Source organism: Podarcis filfolensis (assembly GCF_964270895.1).
Source record: "Podarcis filfolensis genome assembly, chromosome: 3".
NCBI classification, from domain to species: domain Eukaryota; kingdom Metazoa; phylum Chordata; class Lepidosauria; order Squamata; family Lacertidae; genus Podarcis; species Podarcis filfolensis.
The window spans coordinates 82,720,818-82,744,573 of NC_139606.1; the positions used below are offsets into that span (position 1 = coordinate 82,720,818).

At 38.9% G+C, this 23,756-nt stretch overlaps 1 protein-coding gene across 2 annotated transcripts in view; it reads left to right on the forward strand.

The window, feature by feature from the left end:
- BIRC6 (baculoviral IAP repeat containing 6) overlaps positions 1-23,756 on the forward strand; it is a 139,323-nt gene that overhangs the window by 80,494 nt on the left and 35,073 nt on the right. For both annotated transcript variants that reach the window (XM_083604160.1, XM_083604161.1), the window contains exons 56-65: positions 1,318-1,461; positions 2,786-2,915; positions 7,892-8,023; positions 8,587-8,754; positions 9,259-9,432; positions 10,285-10,481; positions 10,765-11,065; positions 13,897-14,114; positions 17,612-17,776; positions 18,352-18,520. In XM_083604160.1, coding sequence (XP_083460286.1) covers positions 1,318-1,461; positions 2,786-2,915; positions 7,892-8,023; positions 8,587-8,754; positions 9,259-9,432; positions 10,285-10,481; positions 10,765-11,065; positions 13,897-14,114; positions 17,612-17,776; positions 18,352-18,520 — 1,798 coding nt within the window. The remainder of the gene's footprint in view (positions 1-1,317; positions 1,462-2,785; positions 2,916-7,891; positions 8,024-8,586; positions 8,755-9,258; positions 9,433-10,284; positions 10,482-10,764; positions 11,066-13,896; positions 14,115-17,611; positions 17,777-18,351; positions 18,521-23,756) is intronic.

Here is a 23,756-nt window from a genome sequence, read left to right on the forward strand (position 1 = left end):
TTACATGCAAATGGGGAAATACCTCCTTTTGCTTGGTGAGTGCGGTCAATGCAAGACCTGACACCCAGTCTTTTCTTTGGCGGCCCCCACAGTTTGGAATCATTTCACTTCAGAGATTCAATGGCATTCTGAAGGTGATGCAATGCATTCCTGATCAGGCAGACACTGGAAGGGATTTTAATGTTTAAACTTTATTCTAATTATAGGGGGGGGGTCATTCTTGTATTTTGTAAGCTGCCCACAACTTAGTGAAGCAAATAGGATAACGAAGAAAATAACATTTGTATTAACGAAGAAAATAACATTTGTATTGACTATTAGCCAAATGGTTAAGGGTCCATTTGACAATGTTGCCTGTGAGCCATTCTTTATAGGCGATATCAGATGGTGGAGAAGATGATTCCTCATCATCTTCTCTGCCAGTATCCCCCTTTTTCCTGATATACATCAAAAGAAGATGCAGACTGGAGGGGAATGGTTTGCAAAGTTGAAGTGTGCCTCAGAATTGTCTCACTGCACCACTTGAGGGCAGGCAACTTTATTTTTTGTCTCGCTGTTTGCTGTCTGTTTGCTGAAATCCAGAGTCATCATCTAGGGCTCACTTCATTTTGCACAGTATACCAGCCAGGCAAGAAGAAGCATGAATAATATCACATTGGTCTTTTAAGTCCAGTGGGCTGAGTATGTGAAATAAAGAGAGTGTATTCTTTGGGGCTCTCTGACTCATTCCGACTTGGAACACTCTGCTCACTCCCTTCCATGCACTCTTGAGTCAAGGATGAATGACTGTGGACTCTGGGGCAGCAGATGATGCCCCTCCATGGCTGCCAGTTGTTAAACCCCAGGTTAAGACATGTATGTACAGTTGTACCTCGGAAGTTGAACAGAATCCGTTCCAGAAGTCCTTCGACTTCCAAAACGTTTGGAAACCAAAGCACAGCTTCTGATTGGCTGCAGGAAGCTCCTGCAGCCAATCAGAAGCTATGGAAGCCCAAAAGAATGTTCACAAACCGTAACAATCACTTCCAGGTTTGCGGCATTCGGGAGCCAAAACGTCTTGAGTTCCAGGGCGCTCGGGATCCAAGGTACAACTGTAGAAATAAATTGGTTCTTGGTCTTTGTAACATAAAAACCTGTTTGCTGCCCCCAAGTGTTTCATTTAAATACTTAGTGTCATTTTAGCAGCTGTAGAAGCACTGGAAGCTTTAAGACAAATGGAGGGGAAAGTTGTTTTGCCAGTTAATAAGAGCACAAGTATTGTTCACATTTTCTGATATTCTAATAAACAAACAAATGATTCCTCCCCTCCCTTCTTAGGTTCTCTGCGAACTCTTCCACTCCTCTCCTCAAAGAAGCAACCTCCCAACATCAGGAAATATTTCAGGATTCATTAGAAGGCTGTTTTTGCAGTTGATGCTAGAGGATGAAAAAGTCACAATGTTCCTTCAGTCACCTTGTCCAGTAAGTTATTTCTCTCTGCGCCCCCACCTCAGACTCAGACGGGAACAATATGTATGTAACTAGATATTGGATGCTTTTCGATGATTTGATAACACACACACCCCCCGGTGGGAGTTGGTGTCAAAACATGTGCAGTGTTTTTCCAGCCCCAAAGACGTAGAGACAGTGATGCACTTTTTAAAAAATAATAATAATATCTTTTTATAATAGCAGGTTGATGTTGATTATAATGAAAATAACCCTTCTTTTTAGTCTGGTGTATTGCATGCGTTTAAGCTTTTCGCTTTATTAGAAATTCTGTGCTATAAGCGTTTTTAACAGAAGCACTGGTTATTTTAAAAAAATTAGTGGGAAGTAATTTGAAAACCTTACTACTATGTGTCTGCATATGTGTCAGTTACCAAGAATGATTCATAGGCCTACAGCAGAAGGTGTTTGAATATTTGAAAGAAACACTACAAGGGGACTCTTGGTTACCTAGCTCCTCATGAGGCCAAAATGCTAATGTCTTTTAACATTAGCTGTAGCACAGTTACTAATTAAATCCATTCTGTTTTAATTACTTGACCTATTTGGCCCGGTGGCTACTGTGAGGCCATCCTTCCAGCTTGTTTCTTTTTCAGCGGGCAGATCCTGATGCCACCTTCTCACTTTCAGATAAACAGTCCTTCAACTGTAGTACAAAAATACAGGTTTCTTGGAAGTATCCGTTCAAAATAAAGTATTTGAATAATATCGCAATGAAAATTATTTTGTAGTTGACAGTGAAAACAACTTTTCTAAGCTGTTAAAATCACCCTGAATCTCACATCCTAGAAAGCATCGGTACAGTCATACCTCAGGTTAAATGTGCTTCAGGGTTGAGCGTTTTCAGGTTACGCTCTGCGGCGACCCGGAAGTAATGGAGCGTGTTACTTCTGGGTTTCGCCGCTCATGCATGCGAAGACGCTCAAAATGACATCATGCGTGGAAGCGGCGAATCGCGGTGTGCGCAGACGCGGGTTGCGTTTGCTTCAGGATGCGAACGGGGCTCCGGAACAGATCCCTTTTGCATCCAGAGGTACCACTGTATTGCAATGAAAGCTATTTTGGGTGGCAGGCAGCTAAGATTTACTTGGAATAGACCCACAGACCCATTGAAATGGATGGCCCTAACTTTGTCATATTTTTAATTTCAATGGGCCTACTCTAAGAAACCTTACTTGAGTGCCACCCTATATCGCTGACAGCGAGAAATGTTTATGTATAGCATCTTGAAACTTATAGTGATATTTATGTTTTATTTCTAAATGCTTGATATAATTTTATGTTTTCTATCTTCTAGTTGTACAAAGGTAGAATTAATGCAACCAGCCATGTAATTCAGCATCCAATGTATGGGGCAGGACACAAATTCCGCACTCTTCTTTTACCAGTCTCAACAACGCTGGCAGAGGTTCTTGACCGAGTGTCAGGCAAGTTGCTTATTATTCTTAATTTTTTTAATGTCCTTTTTGTTTTATTTAATGAAAGTTTAGACCTAGATATCAACCATACCAATGAAAGTAAGTTTCATACACTTTACTTATTACCTGTTAGATGTTTTATACTCGACCCTTTCTCCAGTCCAAAGCACAGGGGGATTTCATATCAGAAATAATTAAAACAGCCATCTAAAATAAGTGAACGTAAAATTGTTAGGTTACATTAACACACAACTGAGCAGTAGCAAAAATGCCAATCAACTCTCCTGGGGTGAAACAAATTACAAACCAAAAGCCTGAGTAAACAAAAACATTTTGATTTGATATTTAACTAGATATGTAGGGGCAGAAAATGAATATAGTTGATGGGGTTGAAAGATTGTCTAAACGTATGCCCCATGTTGGGCAAAAGTTTCCTGCATTTCAGGGGGGTTGGAGCAGATGGCCCTTGCGGTCCCTTCCAACTCTACCATTCTATGATTCAACTAATGAGTCTGTCAGCGAAAGCCCTATGCAAGGACTTCCACTTGCAGAACAGAGCTGTCCCCCTTGTGCTGCCCTGCAACCCCTAAAAAACCCTGGAACAGCACTTGGGGGAGAAGCGAGATAATTCAATCTGGCAAGCTCAAATGCTTACCCTAGCATGATGTTGAATTCCTTATTTTTTATTTTAAAAATTATATTCCATTTTTCACCATTAGGTCTCAACGTGACTTACAACAATAAAACGTACAGTATACAAACTGTAGTAAAACAGTATACAAACTGTAGTAAAACTTTCAACTGAAATCCTCAGTGATTTACAATCTTTTTAAAAATTAAAATGTAAAACATCTGAGATGCATTCAGGGAGGAAATACCTTAGGCTGCAATGCTATACCCATTTATTTGGGAGCAGACCTCCCATGATGATGACTGATGTTGCTGCAATTGTTAGATCAGTTCAGATCACACCAGCCCACCTTGCTCTTCTCATGCATGTTCACACCCCACTTTGCCTTCACACGTGTAGATCCTAGTACATGTAGATATTGGACAAATGTGCAAATAACACAGAACAGTTTAAAGTGCATTTTTTGAGATGACTGACAATATGGACTTGATTGACATTTGGAGAATAAAGAATCCCTTGGGTAGAGAGGGAACCTTCTTCTCTGAAGCCAAAATGACATGGACAAGAATTGACCAAATCTGGATAACTAGAGGACTGGCACCTAAGACTCGAAAAGTGGAAATTTGCCCTAAAACTTGCTCCGACCATAATGCTGTGAAAATGGAGATGAAATTAACACCAACCGGTTCCTTCAGATGGAGGATGAATGACACCTTGTTTAGAGATCAAGAGGTTACCAAGAAGGCCCAAAAAACCTTGAGAGACTATTTTGAGATAAATATGAACACCACCATCGAAAAAAGAGTAATCTGGGACGCAAGCAAAGCAGTTATGAGGGGGTTTCTAATTCAACAGAATGCAATAAAGAAGAGAATTCAAAATGAGAAAAAAGACAAAATTTTGGAAAAAATAAAAGAGGGTGAGAAGAAACTGAGAGCGAAACCAAAGTCACAAGAGATTCTGAGAGAAATAAAGTTTTATCAAGTTCAATACATGAAGATGATGAATCAGGAAATAGAATGGAAAATTAAACAGATGAGGCAAAGGACATTTGAATTGGCCAATAAATGTGGAAAATTGCTAGCCTGGCAAATGAAAAAAAGACAAAAACTTAACACCATTACTAACTTGGAAGTGGAAGGAAAGAATATTCAGAATCCAGTGGAAATTAGAAAATGTTTCCAGAGGTACTTTAAACAGTTATATACACAAGGGCCGCAGAAAGAGTTTGATATAGACCAATTTTTAAAAACAAATGGACTACAAAAAATCTCTCAAGAAAACAAGTTAATGTTGAACTATAAAATAACAGAACAGGAGGTGGAAGGTGCCACCCAGAATATGCAGTTGGGCAAATCTCCAGGGCTGGATGGCTTAACCTCAAAATGCTATAGATCCTTGAAGGATTGGATAATTCAACCACTAAAGGAGGTTTGTAATGAAATTTTGGAGGGGAAAAAAGCACCAGAGTCGTGGAAGGAAGCTTATATTACACTTATACCGAAAACTGAGTCTGAAAAGACACAATTTAAGAACTACCGCCCCATATCCCTGCTTAATGTGGATTATAAAATTTTTGCAGATATCTTGGCTAAAAGGTTAAAAAAAGTATTAGTGGAGGAGATACATAAAGACCAAGCTGGCTTTCTCCCGGGTAGACACTTGTCTGACAACACGAGGAATATAATTAACATTTTGGAGAAGTTGCAAGTGAACATTAATACTAAAGCAGTTTTAATTTTCGTAGATGCGGAGAAAGCCTTTGATAATATTTCTTGGAGTTTCATGAAGAAAAATCTTCAGGGGATGGGGGTTGGTCAAGGGTTTGAAAATGGTATAAGTGCAATTTACTCAGAACAAAAGGCTAAACTAATAGTTAACAACGTGGTGACAGAGGAATTTAAGATAGAGAAAGGGACACGACAAGGCTGCCCAATTTCCCCATTGCTTTTTATTTCGGTCCTGGAGGTTCTGCTAAATATGATCAGAAGGGACCGTCTGATTAAAGGTATACAGGTCGGAGCCAAACAGTACAAATTGAAAGCTTTTGCAGATGACTTAGTACTGACGTTACAGGAGCCAGAATCTAGTACTAAAAGAGTATTAGAATTGATTCAAGAATTTGGTCATGTGGCAGGATTTAAGTTGAACAAGTTAAAAACTAAAGTTCTTGAGAAAAACTTAACACCGATTGAGAAAGAGAGGTTTCAGAAGGAGACAGGTTTAACATTGGTTAAGAAAGTAAAATACCTGGGGGTTAATATGACTGCCAAGAACTTAAACCTATTTAAAGACAATTATGAGAAATGTTGGTCAGAAGTGAAAAAGGATCTAGAGACTTGAAGCTTTCCTTGTTAGGTCGAATTGCTGTTATAAAGATGAATGTATTGCCAAGAATGTTATTTTTGTTTCAATCATTGCAAATTTTGGACAAAATGGACTGTTTCAAGAAGTGGCAGAGAGACATTTCTAGATATGTCTGGCAGGGCAAGAAGCCCAGAATAAAATTTAAAATATTAACTGATGTAAAGGAAAGAGGTGGATTCGCCCTGCCAGACCTTAAACTCTATTATGAATCAGCAGCATTCTGCTGGTTGAAAGAATGGCTGCTTCTTGAGAACACAGACATTTTGGATTTGGAAGGTTTCAATAATGTTTTTGGGTGGCATGCATATTTGTAGTATGACAAGGTCAAAGCACATAAAGCATTTAAAAACCATATTGTCAGGAAAGCATTGTTTAATGTCTGGATAAGATATAAGGTTTTACTTGAAAATAAAACCCCAAGGTGGTTGTCACCGATGGAAGCAAAGGCTCAGAAAAAGCTCAGTATGGAAGCCAAATGGCCGAAATATTGGGAAATTTTGGAACAAGAAGGAGACAAATTGAAATTGCAGAGTTTTGAGAAATTAAAAGATAAAGTGCGAGACTGGCTTCACTATTATCAAATAAGGGAGGCTTATAATTTGGACAAAAAAATTGGCTTCCAGGTGGAAAAATCAAAATTGGAAACAGAACTGTTAGATCCCAAAACAAAGATACTTTCAAGAATGTATAACTTGCTGTTGAAATGGAATACTCAGGATGAAACGGGTAAATCGGCTATGATTAAATGGGCACAAGATGTTGGACATAACATTATGTTTGCTGACTGGGAACAGTTGTGGACCACAGGTATGAAATTTACGGCATGTAATGCCCTAAAAGAGAATATTATGAAAATGATATACAGGTGGTACATGACACCAGTCAAGCTTGCAAAAATCTATCATTTGCCCGACAATAAATGTTGGAAATGTAAAGAAAATGAAGGTACATTCTTTCACCTTTGGTGGACGTGCCCAAAGATTAAGGCTTTCTGGGAGATGATCTATAATGAAATGAAAAAGGTATTTAAATATACCTTCCTGAAGAAACCAGAGGCCTTTCTCCTGGGCATGGTCGGCCAATTGGTGCCAAAGAAGGATAGAACTTTCTTTATGTATGCTACAACAGCAGCAAGAATACTTATTGCAAAGTATTGGAAGACACAAGATTTACCCACCCTGGAAGAGTGGCAGATGAAGGTGATGGACTATATGGAACTGGCGGAAATGACTGGCAGAATCCGAGACCAGGGAGAAGAGTTGGTGGAAGAAGATTGGAAGAAATTTAAAGACTATTTGCAGAAACATTGTAAAATTAATGAATGTTAAAATGATGTTGGATTGAAATTAAGTGGCCTTAGTAACAAGGTTAATAAGAATATGTAAAAATGGATGGATAACGGATGAAAATATATAGTTATAATATGTTGAGATATGGAGTTAAGATAAATGAAAGAGGGTAAGGATTTGCTGAACTAACCATGTGAATGGGAATACAAAAAAGGGAGGTGTGAGGAGGTCTGGGAAATAAGCAAACAAAATTTAAGACATGAAAAAATTGATTTGTTTTTAATCTTTTCTATATATTTTTTCTGTATTCTGTATCTTTTTTTTCTATGTATTTTTGTATTTTTTGTATTTTTCTCTTTTTTCTCTTGTTTTCTTTTTATTCTGTAATTTTCCTTTGTTTGTAAAACCTCAATAAATATCTTTAAAATAAAAATAAAGTGCATTAGACACTCCTCTCCATACATATGCTTCAGTGCACACAGAATGTGAATGTCAGGCCATTGTAGGGCATATTGGTACACTCCATATATCCCAAGGCACATACGGATTGAACAATTCATAGGAACATTTTGGGGGCATTCAGTGCTTGAAGCCATGAGAGAAGTGAAAACCAAATAATTGCTCTTGAGTGAACAGGTAGTCAGCTAATGAAAATCCTGGTTAACATTTCTTCATATACAGTAATCTTTATTTTTCAGATACCCCAAGCATAACCGCAAAATTAATCAGTGAACAAAAAGAAGATAAGGAGAAAAAGAACTACGAAGAGAAAGAAAAAGTTAAAGCAGAAAATGGGTTTCAGGACAATTACAGTGTTGTTGTTGCCTCTGGTATGTGTTTACTTGTTCAGCTTTGATGTAAAGTTGTCAGGTGTGCTTGGGATGGGGTGGAGAAAGGGGCTGAGAGCACACCGCAATGTAGTCATTGTTGCTCAGTTTAAAACAGCAACAAGTTAAATACAAGTACTCCCAAGTTTGTTTAAAAATATATAATGTCAGTTCCTTTGTACTCCTTGGCCAACACAGTGGAATGCAAGAGTAAACACACTGAAATAAAGATTATAGTATGTGTTAAAGAATTGGAACTGAATTGAATAGGACACTGGGTGTGACACTTAGCTGTGGAAGGTTCCACATGTTTCTGCATTAGTTTTAAAGGTTTCTAAATCCTTGCACCAGCTCCCATCCATACAGCAATCTCTGCCGCCCAGGTAGAATTGCCTTGGCATGCAAGCACTGCATTCATAGGTCTGCCACACAGATTAAAAGTTCTTCAAACATGAGATGGTGCCATGTGGAATGATTCATGGACATTTCTCATGCAGGTAGAATCTCATTTATTCAAGCTGTGTTGTTATATATGCCTTTAGAACGCTACTTCATTTCTGTTACAGGTTTGAAGTCTCAGTCAAAAAGGGCTGTATCCTCTACCCCCCCTCGCCCCCCCTCAAGAAGAGGGAGAGTGATGGCAGATAAAGTAGGCAACTCCTCCACTGGAGGCGACACTTCCAGCAAAACTATTAGTGTTCCTGTTTTTCACCTGTACCATAAACTGCTACCAGGTAATGTTCCATATTTTCTGATAAAGCATATTTTCCACCATTCTGAGTCATATAAATTCCTGGATCTATCCATTCACCCAAATGGTGGCATTATAAATAGTTTTTGTTCTGTCTTTATGTTTAATATTGCTGGTTTGGATTCCATATTATGTAAGCTGCTGGTATGCGGTTGTTGCCCAGGAGGTTATCCTATATGCATCTTAAAGTAAACAAACAAATGAAGGCAATATTGTAGCATCTAAATATTTATCCAGACAAATAATGTGTTTGCTTTATAATCTAGAAATTTCTCAAAATTAGCTGAAAATCTGAGGAAAGAGTCCAAAGTCTAAGCCTTGTCAATACTATAAGAAATAAAAATGTGAAAGCTTGAAATGACAAAAGCTCGCCACACCAAAACCATGGTTTGCATTAAGCACAGTTGAGCATCCAAATCATCATTTGAACTTCAAAACGTACAAACCATTCTTTAAAGTTGTTTGTTAACTAGTTAATGTTCTGTAGGTCAGCCACTGCCGCCCGAGATGACCCTTGCCCAGCTTCTGACTCTGCTGTATGACCGCAAACTCCCTCAAGGATACCGATCCATAGACTTGGCAGTTAAGCTGGGCTCCAAGGTGATCTCAGATCCAAGCCTTTCAAAGACAGACTCGTTCAAGCGCCTCCACACTGAAAAAGGTATCCATTGAATTATCTGTTTTCATCATGTTTTCCTAACTTCTCATTCCGCTCTTTCTCCTCTGCAGTCAGCCTAATTAATCAACACCTCTCATCCACGTGAACTCTGGGAATCGCCAAGTGGCTCTTCTCTACCTTTAATGCCCTGCTAATAACTCCTCTTCCCCCTTCTTTCTCTGCTTAAGATTTTGGCCCCTTCGGTGCTAAAATTGAAGCCGTCTGCTCTGGTGTCTCTGGCTCTCTCTTCCACCTCTCCCTCCTCTTGCACCTCCTTCTACCCTTTCTGTCTTCTCTCCTGTCACATTTGATGAAATCGCAAGCTTGTTATTCTCATCTAACCCCTGCACATTCTCCTTTGATACTGCCCCTTTCTGACCATCTTCCCTGTTGTTACCCATCCTCTCCGCCACATTATCAACTCCTCTGCCTTTTCGCTCCTTCCCTTCAGTGTGTAAGCATGCCTCTCTTTTCCCCTCCGTCATACCTGTTCTTTGTGCAATATACATAGATGACATTATATTAAAAACATTTATTTATAGATATTATAATTCATATGGGCAAAGTATTCTAGAGTCACCCATATCTTTTGTCCACTGTTTCTTTTTTTCAAAAGTCACTTCCTTTTTTGCCTACTTCTTCAGAGATGGATAACTGCTATTTAACTGAAAGAGGAGCTACATACCCCTACCCTAAAAATAGAGCAAACTGTGCAAGTTTTTTATTTCGGATTGCTTTAGCCTGTGTTCCAAAATTACTTGGGTATTCCAGATTAACAGTGTCTGTGCAAGGGCCTTTTATTTAATAATATAATTTCACTGAACAATTGCCTTTTTTAAATCTGTGTGTATATAGAACATGCAGATTTGTTGGGGCCTTGCACTGAAGATGAAGCAGTCACACCAGGTGAAGAGTGCATGGATGCTGTGCTGGATGAATCCTTTCTTGAAGTGTGTCCCATTCAGTCTCCACTGCAAGTTTTTGCTGGTATGGGTGGCCTGGCCCTCATCGCAGAAAGGCTTCCTATGCTTTACCCAGATGTAATTCAGCAAGTAAGTCAAATCCTTACTACTTTTATTTTGCCTTCCTTTAATAAGTAGAGAAGTTCTTACTTGTGTTTTATAATTGAATATGCTGTAGACCTGTTCACAGTCTGCATAATGCTACGGTTTTCATTTCTGATAGCAGTTGGGAAATATTTTATTTTACATTGGTGTAATTTTATTATCGTAACTGAATTAGTCTAGGGACTTTCTAATGTCATTATTTGCATCAGAAAGTGTTCTGAAGTAGCTGCCTCAGGATAGTATTAAGCCTCTTCTTTTCTTTCTGAAGGTGAGTGCTCCAGTGGTTACATCCACCACCCAGGAGAAGCAGAAGGACAGTGATCAGTTTGAATGGGTTACCATTGAACAATCGGGAGAGCTGGTTTATGAAGCCCCAGAAACAATTGCTGCAGAACCTCCACCAATCAAATCAACAGTTCAAACTATGTCTCCCATACCTGCTCATTCTTTGGCTGCTTTTGGATTATTTCTTCGCCTCCCAGGCTATGCTGAGGTGCTACTTAAAGAGAGGAAACATGCCCAGTGTCTGCTTAGATTGGTGTTGGGAGTTACAGATGATGGTGAAGGAAGTATGTACTGTAACTACTAAATATATTTGGGGACTACTGCTAAAGATTTCTCTTGACTGTACAAGTTTACAAGTATTTGAAAGAGATAAAACTGGCTTTTGTGAAATTCCATATCTCTTCTGGCTTTGGAACCAAAGTATATGAGAGTCAAAATCGGTCCTGAAAGGCAGATTATTATTTTTTTTTACCTTCATTGCACAGAAAAATTGGTCAGAGCTAATAGAATTTTATTTTATTTTTAACAGGGCCTCTAATGGAACCTTGATTAAGAGCAATAACTGTTCAACTTAATTTCACTGGATTTCAGAAAATCTCTGTCCTTTCATGTTAAATAAACCAGATTTTGATGGCCTTGTAAAGTTAAAATATCTAGACATTGGCCTAGTTTTTTATCTGACACTTATTTCTGCTCTCGTTTGGATCCATCCAAATGTAGACAGGTTGTCGTAAGTAATAAGAAAGGGCAAAATAATCTTAACTGGCACCTTGATTTTCTGCTTTTGCTTCCCTTTCCCTAGGTTTGTGTTGCAACTTTTATTATGTTATGCACAGGGTGGGAGACAATATGAACCAAGGTTACCAGAAAGTTTCTGTGTAGATATTCCCTCCAATTGGTGTGCGAAAACATACTTGATTATAAATCACCTATTTCCCTCGCTTCTTGACCACTGTCATTCTGCTTGTTGCTTGTCTTCTCCTTTCATACAGTCTGAAAATGTTGATGCTCATTGTAATTTCAAACTTTTTCTGTTTCTGTTTTCTTACTGATTGTTGTGATGCATTGTCTCTAGTGGCAATGGTTTCGTACTTCATTTCCTCCACATAGCAGTATTTTCTCTGTATTTTCATTAGTTGGTTATGTGTATTTAGAGATGTTTGATAGTTTTAGTAGACTGCAGCTACAGCAGAGAGTTTTCTCTGCTGAGTTTTAACACATTAACACTTTACTGTCTGATAAAAGGAGCTGTAGAAGTTAATACTTCTCATGAGTACCATCAGGGTATTCGTTTTATCAAAGCATTTCAAATGCTTTGCATAGGATATGTTGTTTTCATTTGATGCTAGAGATACGCTACTAATTTATTTGTTGAAAGCTGTTGCCTCACTTTTCCACTGAAGTGTAGTCAAGGCCGCTTGCATAATGAAAAATCAATTAAAATAACAATACAACATACAAAACATTCACAACTAAAGACAGAGGCTACCAAATAAAGCACATAAATAAGGCAGGAAGAGACGGGGAACTAGCATGCCAGACGCATTTAAGAAAAATATGTTTGTGCAGTGGTGAAAAGCTGCCGGGAAGGTAGTGCAGCCTGCTTGGCAAACAGTTACAGTGTCTTGATGCAACTACAGAAAAAAACACCTTTTCCTGCTTCCCAGCCATATGCAATTCAGATGTTGGTATGGCCACAGAGAATAGTCTCTGTAGAAGAACTTAATTAGCGTAGAACTTCCCTTATATATCCCAAGTCATAGAGGGCTTGAAAGGTTGTTAACCAGAACTTTAAACCAGAACTTCACAGCTGAAAAGCTGTGAAGTTGCTCTGAACATGCTTCTGATGTTGGGACCCCCAGTCAACAACGTGGCCTTAGCATTCCAGGCCAGCTGAAGTTTCCAGACTGCTTTTAAAAGACAACCTCATATAGTGCACTGCAGTAATCCATCCAGTTATGATGTAACTAAGCCCCAGCCAGATCCAGGAGTAGCCCCAAGCTGCAAACTTAGATCAGCCATTCTGACCATTATCAATGTTGCTAGAAAGAAAAATAGATTAGCATCAGTGCTGCAGAAAAATAAAATATCCAAAATTCAAATGGTTAAACCCAGCACAGCTATAATGTTTTGCAAACTTGTTAGTTTAGCAAAGAGAACACTAGAGCCTGAGGCGCATGTTCTGCCATCCCTTTTAGTGTTGTGTTGTAGCATTATTGATGCTAACCATTGTTGCATTTTAACCTGCCTTAGCAAACTAATTTCAAACATTGCTGTAAAGCTAAATTTATTGTAAATCCTAAAACAGGTGTCATGCCATGCCATAGTTCATTCCTGTAGGAGAAAAGGAGTATCTGAGCCTGCCATTTGTTTCATGTCTCTTAACAGTGGTAGAGAGATGGATAAATGTTTCATATACACTGGGACTTAATGACAGAACAGTTTCAAGCAAATGTCTAATCAGGTGGCGTGTTCTGGGATTTCTCATATCTAATCTGTACACCTGGACTTAAAGAACATTGGTACTCCCACATTACAAAATGTTCCTCATATGCAGTCTTGCAACACTTCACAGTATTGCCATAATATTACTCTCAGATGTGGAGCAAATTTTGTGTAATAGGGCTAAATGTAGATTCAGAAAAAAATGGCAATGCTGTTTAATTTTTTGTTAAATTAATCTATGTCTACAAGAATCTAGCTTCCTGCATTGAGGAATTATTTCATGCAGAAGCACTCTAAAATCTCTAGCACATATTATCCACATGATAATCCTATGCAAAGAGAGCAACACTTAGTCCACCCATGTTTCATGAAGGCTAAGAACTACGTTTGCTAAGCCCAGTAGAGTCCAGCCTTGTTATTTACCAGATACCTTCCTTCCTTGTGCCACTTTCAAGAAAATTAATACTACGATCTATACCTACTTCATAATGACATATGATCGCACTTTCCTCTTTCTGTCCTTCTCCAGTTCCCTCAGTCACTCACAATTGTTTAGAAATAACAAACAAGAAATAGTATTTTAAAACTCAATGAAATACCTGTAATATGCTTTAAGCTGAATGCAGTGTGCTGACAGAAATGTTAACACTTGTTTTCTCTCTCCATCTAGGTCATATTCTGCAGTCTCCTTCCGCTAATGTGCTTCCAACCCTTCCATTTCATGTGCTGCGCAGCTTGTTCAGCACCACACCTTTGACTACTGATGATGGAGTACTCCTCAGGCGAATGGCATTAGAAATTGGGGCAATACATCTTATCCTTGCCTGTCTGTCTGCTCTTAGCCACCATGCTCCAAGAGTCCCCAGTTCTAGTTCTAACCAGACGGAGGTCAGTTTTGCTTCAGAATAATAGGATCAGAAATATCAAGATGGGTTTTTTGGGGGGGGGGGAGGGTTAAGCCAATTTATCCTTTCTTCCATGTATTCAGAGTAATGGTCAAATCTGTACTTGCTTCCATAGAGATAAAATGTTTAACTTTGGATTCAATTGTTATGATGTCATACTAGGAAGTGGCATGTCTATAGCTGACATATTGAAACATGACAGTATCTAATATGAAAGAGGTGGTTAATATTTATGGTCAGAAACAGTTTCTCCAAACCATAAGTTGTTTACAAAAAATACCTGTTACCCTTACAGCAAAGCAACTAAGCTTAGGGGTATTCCTTGATACATCTTTGTCATCAGAAGCCCAAGTGTGGCTAGGAGTGCCTTTCATTTGTTTTGTTGGGTTCACCAGCTACGACTGTTCCTGTACAGGGATAGGAAGAACGCTGTAGTCCATGTCTGATAACCTTGCAGCTAAACTGCTTTAATGTGCTTTCTGCGGAACTGCCCTCTGGCCTAGTTTGGAAGCTCCAGCAGGTGCAGGAGGCAAGATTTCTGATGAGGGCATCTGGCCAACAACATGTGTCACCATAGTTAAAGCATCTGTCAGGTTTGAGGTTCTTGTATTAATCTACAGATCCCTGAACAACTTAGGTCTTGCATAATTCAAGAACTGCCTGAACCCTTACATTCCAGCTCAGTCACTGAGATAATATGTCGGAGCCTTGTTGGTCGTACCCCAAGTTGGAGATGCTCATTTGACAACAACAGGGAGCCAAACCTTGAGGGTCATTGGCCCAGTCTTGTGGAGTACTCTACTGATAGAGATTCAGCAGGTTTCTTCTGTTCCAACTTTTAAACACCTGCTGAAAACTTTTCTGTTCCATTAGGTTTACGCAGACAATTAAGAATACCGGTACATCTTTACGCAATAGTCATTTGAGTTCTGATTTTAACTTTTTATGTGGCTTTTATTGTATAGGTTTTACATACAGTTGTTGTGAACTGTATTTTATTTATGAATTAGCGGCATATACATATTTTTATAAATAAATAAACTGTTGGAGATCTGACTTTAACATGTTCCAGGGTTTGATCATCCACCGCATTATTCCAGTCTTTCTCCCTAATACGTATAAACAGTATGAGCACAGGGTTTAAATGACTGCTTCCACAGCACAAAATGGATTTTGTGGGGAGGCCATATTAAAGTGCTTTTTGAAAAGGATTATAATATACATCTAGCAAGAGACTAGAGTAGTTTTAATTAGCTTTAAAGACCACATTTTGGAGGTAATAATAATAATAACAATTTTTATTTATACCCCACCCTCCCCAACTAAGGCCAGGCTCAGGTTAGGGTTCCTGATGTATGCAGCATGCCACTATGCAGTCATAGACCACAAAAACTCAAAATAGGAGATACTATTTGTGGCTCCTTAGAACAAACTTATTTGGACTGATTGTAGTTTTTTAAAGTGTAGCCAAAGCTGACATCTAGTCAACTAGTTCCAGGCCACTGAACATGCTACAAAATCCGTAATGCCTAAGCAAGCTTCATCTACAAATTTTGCAGCCACACCGATCTTCTCTTTACATTGGACAAATAACCTTCATTAGAGAGATTTAAGGAATTTGGAACAGGCATTTCAGGACATGGTAGATGACTTGACCATATACAGTGACAAGGGATACAATGAGAGTTGTGATAAGGTTCAAAGAACCTGCTGAGAATGCTTCCTGCTGACAGCTTCATTTGGCAAAATGATCCTCTAGTGAGAACACTACTGTGGAAAGTGATTGCTGTATCATCTTTTCTATGCTGTGTGATTCTTCTGGGCCATTAAACAAAACAAGTGTTATTTTAAATAATAAGCAATGCTCTGAAGTCCATAGAGGTAACCTTACATGTCTAAGTGCATTAGAAAATCAAGATGCTTATGTTCCAGTAAGACCTAGGAGATTTAAAGTCCATAAGATCCCATTAAAGTTGAAGCATAGACATCCTTATGTAAGACACTTTATTGTTGTATTGCAACCTGAACATTGTCTTATAAGATTGCTATTAAAATTGCAATTAAAATTGTTGGTAGGTGGGGGAATCCATTAGGAATTGCTGCATAACGTACACAATAGTGTGTCACTCACCAGGTAGTTTTGATATTCTGAGTAATTACATTGTTCTGTGCTCTAGTCGGTAACATCTTTTTGTTTTTGTTTTTTATATAATAATTTTTATTAGTTTTCAATTACAGTCCAATAATGGCCTCATTATAACAATACCAATATATAATACAATTATTAATACCAATCATTCAAATACCAAATTATATAATTTATATTAAGTGGCCTCCTGCGTGCTAGATTTGATGGTTTGGTGATTTTCTTTATTTTTGCATTCCAAAATCTTATTAATTTTAATTACATTCCAGTCATCATAATAATTCCTTATATAACACCTGCAATATTAATAACTTCTATTCATGTTGACACATTAAATGATTTATAAAACTACAGGTGAAGAACTCAAACAATATCCTTGATCTTCCTGTGTGTGGCAATTATTCTGTCCATGGTGTTTCTTCCTGTCCTTGTAAGATGTTATGTCTTTCTTTCCCCCAGTTGTTGCTGTTATCCGTCATGCCTTGGGCAGAGCTGATATGCATTGTTGTTCCAGAAATTTCTCTATCGCTCCATCCCGTGCTTTAACAACAGTTGCAGAAGTTACTCTTTCCCAGTAAATAACGTGTTGTCACCATTTTTCCTCTCAGCCTGGGAAGAAGAGCAGTCTTGAACTGCGGGTGACTTAATAAAGAACCTTATCAGTTCCTTAGCTGTTCAAAGACTTTTTTCATCCTTTCTTCCAACTGAAGATATATGAGCAATTATACTTCCAATTAAATTAAATTCCAAGTCCTCTTAGCGTTATTCAGTTCACTTTGTAAATAATAAAGGATGGAGAAGCATCAGCTCTAAGTTTCCATCGTAAACCTTTTGCAAAATAAAGTTTCCCTCCCTTTTTCCTTTTTTTTTATGCACACAGTTCCATTTGATATTATATTTCATGTTTATAATCCAATTTCTTCCATCCTCGCTTTTACAAATATAATTTGAACTAACATTCAGGGGAGGGTTGCTGAATCATAAATGTAGAGAAGAAAACTTTAAATGAAGAAACCATGGGCTTCCCTCCCCCCCGTCTTTTGCACTGAATGAAGTCTTATCTCAAGTTCAAACCTTAAAGTCTTTGCAGTTGGTTTCTTCCACAGTTTGTGATCTCATCTCTTCTAGCATCCTATAGCATAGATCCTGGGGATGAAAGCCACTTACCAAAGCTGCTTAGAATCCATGGTTAAGAGGGACTTTTAACAACCCATGCTCAAAGAATCAGAATAAAGAGAATCTAGCGTTTACTAGGATATTATTTGGCTTCTGATTCCTGAATAAGAAATGAAGTGATTCTAAATAGTAGGGTGATTTATTTTTCTTTTTACTAGCCACAGGTGTCAAGCACACATAACAGTGCAACCACAGAAGAACAGCAGCTTTACTGGGCTAAAGGCACTGGGTTTGGAACTGGTTCTACTGCTTCTGGATGGGATGTGGAACAAGCTTTAACTAAACAGAGACTGGAAGAAGAACACGTCACGTGTCTCTTACAGGTACTGGAGAACAGCACAACATTCATACATTGCCAAAAATTATCATTTGGTTTCTTACATGTATTGGCTGTTTATTTGTGCTGTAGTGCATTTCCCACTTGCATGGTCAAAATACCCTGTCCACAATTCAGGGAACCTTGTGTCTAACTCTTGGGCATGCAACTCAGCTTCATTATTCCTCTCTTCCTTTCAGACTCTGTGTTGCATAATGAACCTTTTAAAACACTTGGATGTTTGAAAAATATTATTTGCAGCACATTTGTAGCTCCTCCCTTCTTTGGGAAGAGGGAATGAAATTGACATCTTTTAAGGTGGTGTTTGTAATGGGAGTTCTTAAATTCCCCATTAAAATTGCCTTTTTAAAATCATAAGAATTCTGAACTTTTTTGTTCTGCATATATATATTTTTTGTCTGCCTAGTAATAAAAAGTTTATAATATTGGATTTCTTATGCATCAGATATATCACATACTCAGTTTAATAAGAGTCTAATTGTTATCTTTCAGCTCACATTCTATATGACATGTTCTACTATTATTAATCTAATTTTGACTTGGTGTTTTTAAACTGCTCAGGTTTTGGCTAGCTACATAAATCCTGCAGGCAGCACATCAAATGGAGATGTCCAGTCCAGCCACGAAAGTAGAGGACAAAACAGCAATGCCCTTCCGTCAGTTCTGCTAGAACTACTTAGTCAATCATGTCTTATTCCAGCAATGTCATCTTATCTCCGCAATGATTCAGGTAATGTACTGCTCTTTGTTTTTAAAAACAGCATGTTCTAGTCTGGTAAATACATGGCAGGTTTTTATAAAAGTTGCTTTAGATATCAAATTCAAATGTAGCATTTGAAGTTTGGGTAATGTGTGAGAAATTAGTGGCTTGAAGGTGAACATAATTAGTCTAGAAGCAAGTAGAAGTGCAGTTTGGCTGCGAGGTTTTTGGGTTGGCAGTGCATATTTCCCACTTCTTATCCCTATTTTCTTATGTAAATGTGTACTATTTAACTTTCATGTCCATTGTCTATATGCAAGTACTGCAGTGATAAGCACTAGAAGCTTCCACAAACACTATACAATGCTACCTTTTGGCAGTAGGACTCAGAATTGTTGCAGGTTGAGGGTCTGTCAGCATATTATGTCTCATTCCAATGTCAGCAGTTACCAAATATATATAGTTCCTCTTCCTGTTGGGTGTGTGCATCCTTGCTGTCTGCAAAGCTGCTTCTGTTGACCTTTGAAGCTCTTGCTGAAGTGCAATTAAGCATGAGGAATTTGTCAAAAGTGGAAATAGGACTTGCCCTGTGTGCACGTTAAAGCACTTTAGTGTGGGGTTTTTGAATTAGTTGAATTCTGTTTGTTCGGCCATAAGGAAAGATCCCAGCTGTCTTTGAGCACATTTCGATAATGCAACAACTGCTGAGGTAAGGTTCGAATTAAGTGTAGTGCTATAGCAAATATTCTGTCAGTGCAAGGATTTCTTCCTGTGCAATGGAACTTTCTCTCCCTGTCCTCTCCCTGAATGAAACCTAAATCTGTTCTCTCAGCCTTGTGGAGCAGATTTGTGGATAGCACAGAGGGAGTTGAAGGAAAGTCCCATTGCATAGACTTGCACAATTAATTAGTTGAATACCACCCCATAGGTGTTTTTGGACTTGACTTACACTCTACTGCTTTTTCTTCATGATGAGAGTTACTGTGATTTGAAGTTTAATTTCATTAATAAGGCTCTTGCAAGTTTTTTTGTCATTGCCCAAATGCTTTGTCAGGTTCACTGACCTTTTAAAATTAATTCTTGTATGTTTCATGAGTACTCACTATACTTCCCATATGATCTTTCCAGAGTACTCTGTAGTATATTTTGCCAGCAGTTTCTGTAGCTAGCTCCTTAGCAATACGCATTTCCTATTACAAAAAAAGGTTTTACTATCTACATTCTATATCTATATTATCTATACATTTTCAAGTTTCTGGTTAGTTTTAAGCCAGATTGTGACCATATCTACTTAGAAGTCAGTCAGTACTGTCAATTTTCATGCAACTGCTTCCATAAGTATGCTTAGGGTTGCAGACGTCATCTTTTTGCCCTGCCAAAGAAGATTATTCAGTGGTTCATAAGGTATCAGTAGGCTAGCATTTGTATTGCCAGGGATGGGGAACCTGTGACTCTTCAGATGTTGTAGTCAGACTCATTATCTCTGACCACTGGCCATGCTGGCTGGGGCTGATGGAAGTTGGGAATCAAAGAATAAGTGGAGGGCCACGGGTTTCCTTTCCCTGTACAGTGGTACCTCGGTTTAAGAACAGTCCGGTTTAAGAACTATTTGGTTTACAAACTCTGTAAAACCGGAAATAGTGTCTTGTTTTGAGAACTTTACTGCGGTCTAAGAATGGAATCCGAATGGCGGAAAGGTACTGGCGGCGGGAGGCCTCATTAGGAAAAGTGCGCCTCAGTTTAAGAATGGACCTCCAGAACAGATTAAGTTCGTAAACCAAGGTACCACTGTATTATGGATCCCATGGAGTCTCATTTAAGGTTTATTGTCTCCTATTTCTAAGTATGTGACTCGAAATAATATTCAAATTGTTCATGCCATGATCTCAAATGAAGCAGTTCTACACAAATTCAGATCTTTGCATGCTTTGTTGAAATCAGCAGATTGATGCAGGAGTCTTGGACCTTTTAAAAACCAAGCATCCAGTTAGCCCAAGAGAACCCACTTTTCATCCAGATATAGATATCTAAATTTACACAGTTTATACTTTCTCTTCTTAGAAAAATACACAAGCAAAAGCTGATGAACTGGTGGTGTTGCTACTGGTGTTAGCCCAGCGTAGGTCAGCATGACACAGGTGTGCATTTTGAAATGCCATTTGACAATTTATACTAACAGAGGAAGCAACCTACATTTAAACCAATAGTTATGGACATAGAAGCAGTTAATGGGAAACAGCTATTGCCCTGAGGTCCACATCCAGTATCTGTTTGGCTGCTGTGGGGAGCATAGAGTTGGACTAAATGAGTCTCTCTTCTGATCCAGCTGGGCTTTCCTTAAAGTGGTAATGTGTTCTACTCAGAATAAACCACTAAAATGAATCCATTGTTTTAGATGGGTTTTCTCTGAGTATGACTTGGATGGATATCACTCAGCATAATTAGGTGGTCTGACCTATTTCTGTTAAACACTTGAGCTGAATCACAGCAGATGGCTTGGCTGTTTGGATTTTGATAGCGAATGGGAAGCACAGTTGCCTTGAGCCTCCTGTCAAACTCCCCTTTATCTTTCTTGCCTTCCTTCATTGTGGGGTTAACTATTTCATTTCAGTGTTGGGCAAGGTGCATACATTCTGTATTTTAGACATTTTGGAGGAGTGTGAGGCATAAGAAACTGAGAATGATTAACATTGGCAAGCATATCTTTATTCCATTTCCCAGTGTTACATTTTTAAAAACCTTGATATGAAGGCTATCCCCCCTCTTACACGAACTATATCAGTGCCAGAACATGGTCTGCTGGAAAGGAAAGCAACTCCTTGCTTTTTGAATGGGATGAAGGAAATGTTGTTGTTGTTGTTGTTGTTGAAAATAATGTGTTTGTCCCAATATTTGCCATTATTTTCTCATTATTAATATGATTAACACTCATTCAAGTGTTATGCCTAGTGCCACCCTCCAGCTACACCAAAAGTCTTTAAAATACATTCAGTTGTAACTAAGCTGCATTAAGTGATTTATAAGTGTATATTTAAAATAGCTTAATGCTGTTTTTCAGGACTGAGGTCCTTTCAAGGCAGCTCAAAGTAAAAACTATGCATTCATACATTAAACTTATTTTACTTTAAGAGGCTTATTCTGTAAATGTGGCAAATGAACGAGTTGGTCTACTACAAGATCCCAGTGCACTGATTTGTTTCCTTTTCATTCTGCATACCCTCTAAGGAGCTCAGGGCAGCATGCTAACTGAAATGTCTGCCATGTTATCATTGCAGCCACCCTGTGTAGTACCTTAAGCAAAGTGATAGTGTCTGACCCAGATAACCCAGGGAGCTTCATTGCTCAATGAGAAATTTGCACTTGGGATTGATAAGCCCAAGTTGACCACAGCAGCCACTGCTCCACACTTTCTGAAGGATGCATGTTTCTACAGCGGAAGTGTAGAAGAGTGGGCTGGCTGGAAAACTAGGAAGCCATAAAAGATCGCCTAACAGCCAAGCAAGTAGCAGGAGCCAGTCATGGTAACACTGAACTTGGTGGACGGAAAATGGGAAGACTTGTTTGCAGTGTGGAGGGTTCCTGTTCACTGTCCCAGCTAGCTAAACACACTTTCCACAGTGCTCCATTCTGTGTTTTCTCACCTGGTTTTTCATTCTGTCCCACAGCAGCCAGTCAATATTCTGTGTCCACTGAGCATGCTAAGTCTTCATGTGGCTGTTTTGGGGATCCTCACAGGGGTTTTTCCTAAACATTTTTGTACTTCTGCAAACTTTGGGATTCTTCCAAGCCTGCAGCTATCTCTTTTTTTGAGCATGGGTGGTGCTGTTTTGGTTACATGGACAACAGCATTCACAAGCTCCACAATTCAAGTACAGAGCAGTTCATGTACACAGCTCCCTGAAGCCGCCTAATTGTCTCCTTGTGGTTTGTGGCTGCCCTGTCCTTTCTTGCCCCGAGTAAGCCAGAGTCCCTGCCCAATACAGTATTTTGAACAAAAGTGAAACAAAGCATCCCTTTTTGGATCTCTGACATAATAATGCATTTATAGTTGCCAACTTATAGTTGCCAGCTGTTTTAGCCAGCTAAGTTTCTGGCTTCCAACAGAGGCATCATTTAAATTAGGAAAAAAACACATACATATTGCAAATCCACAACGCATTGTTTGTAGAATGCTATGCATCCTAGTTAGCTTGGCGGATTAATAACATCAGACCCAGACCTATACTGTTAGTGAGCTTCAGAATGAAAACGGGAGGGGGGGGGAAACCCATGTAGCTGGTTAGATTTTAAAGGAGTGGGGAATGTATTTCAGCTTGAGGGCTGCATTCCCTTCTGGGCAGCCCTCTGGGGGCCATACACCAATGGTGGAGAGAGTAGCTTGTGCCAATTTTGCCTTTGTACGGTAAGCTGGTTTACACACACACACACACACCCTCTGTATTCTCCATCCAGACAAGCAAGAGGCATGATCAGGACACATTCCAGGTAGGCAAAAACACTTGAAATGCCAAGCAGGACCAATGAGGGGGGTGGCTTGGGAGAGGCTGGTCTGAGGGCAAACAGATGCCTGGAGGGCTCATTCAGACCGTGGGCCTGAGGTTCCCCAGCCATGATGAAATGTGCTCCCACATAAGAGTCCAAAATGTGGTTGCATTTTCAATGTGTTTGGTCTGTAGATGGCATCAATTTGCTGCAGTAATAATGAAATTCCTACCTACTTAAGTGATGGGCCAGGCTTAATAGTTTAATCAATTTCTTGTACTGATGAATCACTCAAGCCCTGTATCTTAAATCATAATTGAAATCGTTCTAAAATACCTTCAGATAGCTCCTAATACAAAGTCCTTCTCTTTGCATTTTCCCCTTGCATTGTATATGCTTTGTTGATTGGTTTAGACCTGCTCATTCAATTAAAATGTTACGAAAACATGCTGTAGTAATTGCTGCTTATCGGAATGGCACAGTTACAAATAGTCACACGTTTTTACTAATGTTGTTTATATGGAAGGGTAATTACCTGTTCTCTCTATGTCTAAGGTAAAATCTAGTGATATTCATGCATGCATGAGCAGGACAGCTATTCATGGTTTGGATTTCGCCTTCCTCTCTTCCCCCCACATGCCCCTGAAATCACTCTACAGGGGGCTGCAGAGGGAGGAGAGGGAATTGAAGCCTCGTTCTTTTCACCCAACATTGGAATTCACCTCTTGTTCATTTAAAAAACAGGTGGGGAAAGAAAAAGTGTATCCTCCTGTGGTATCCTAAT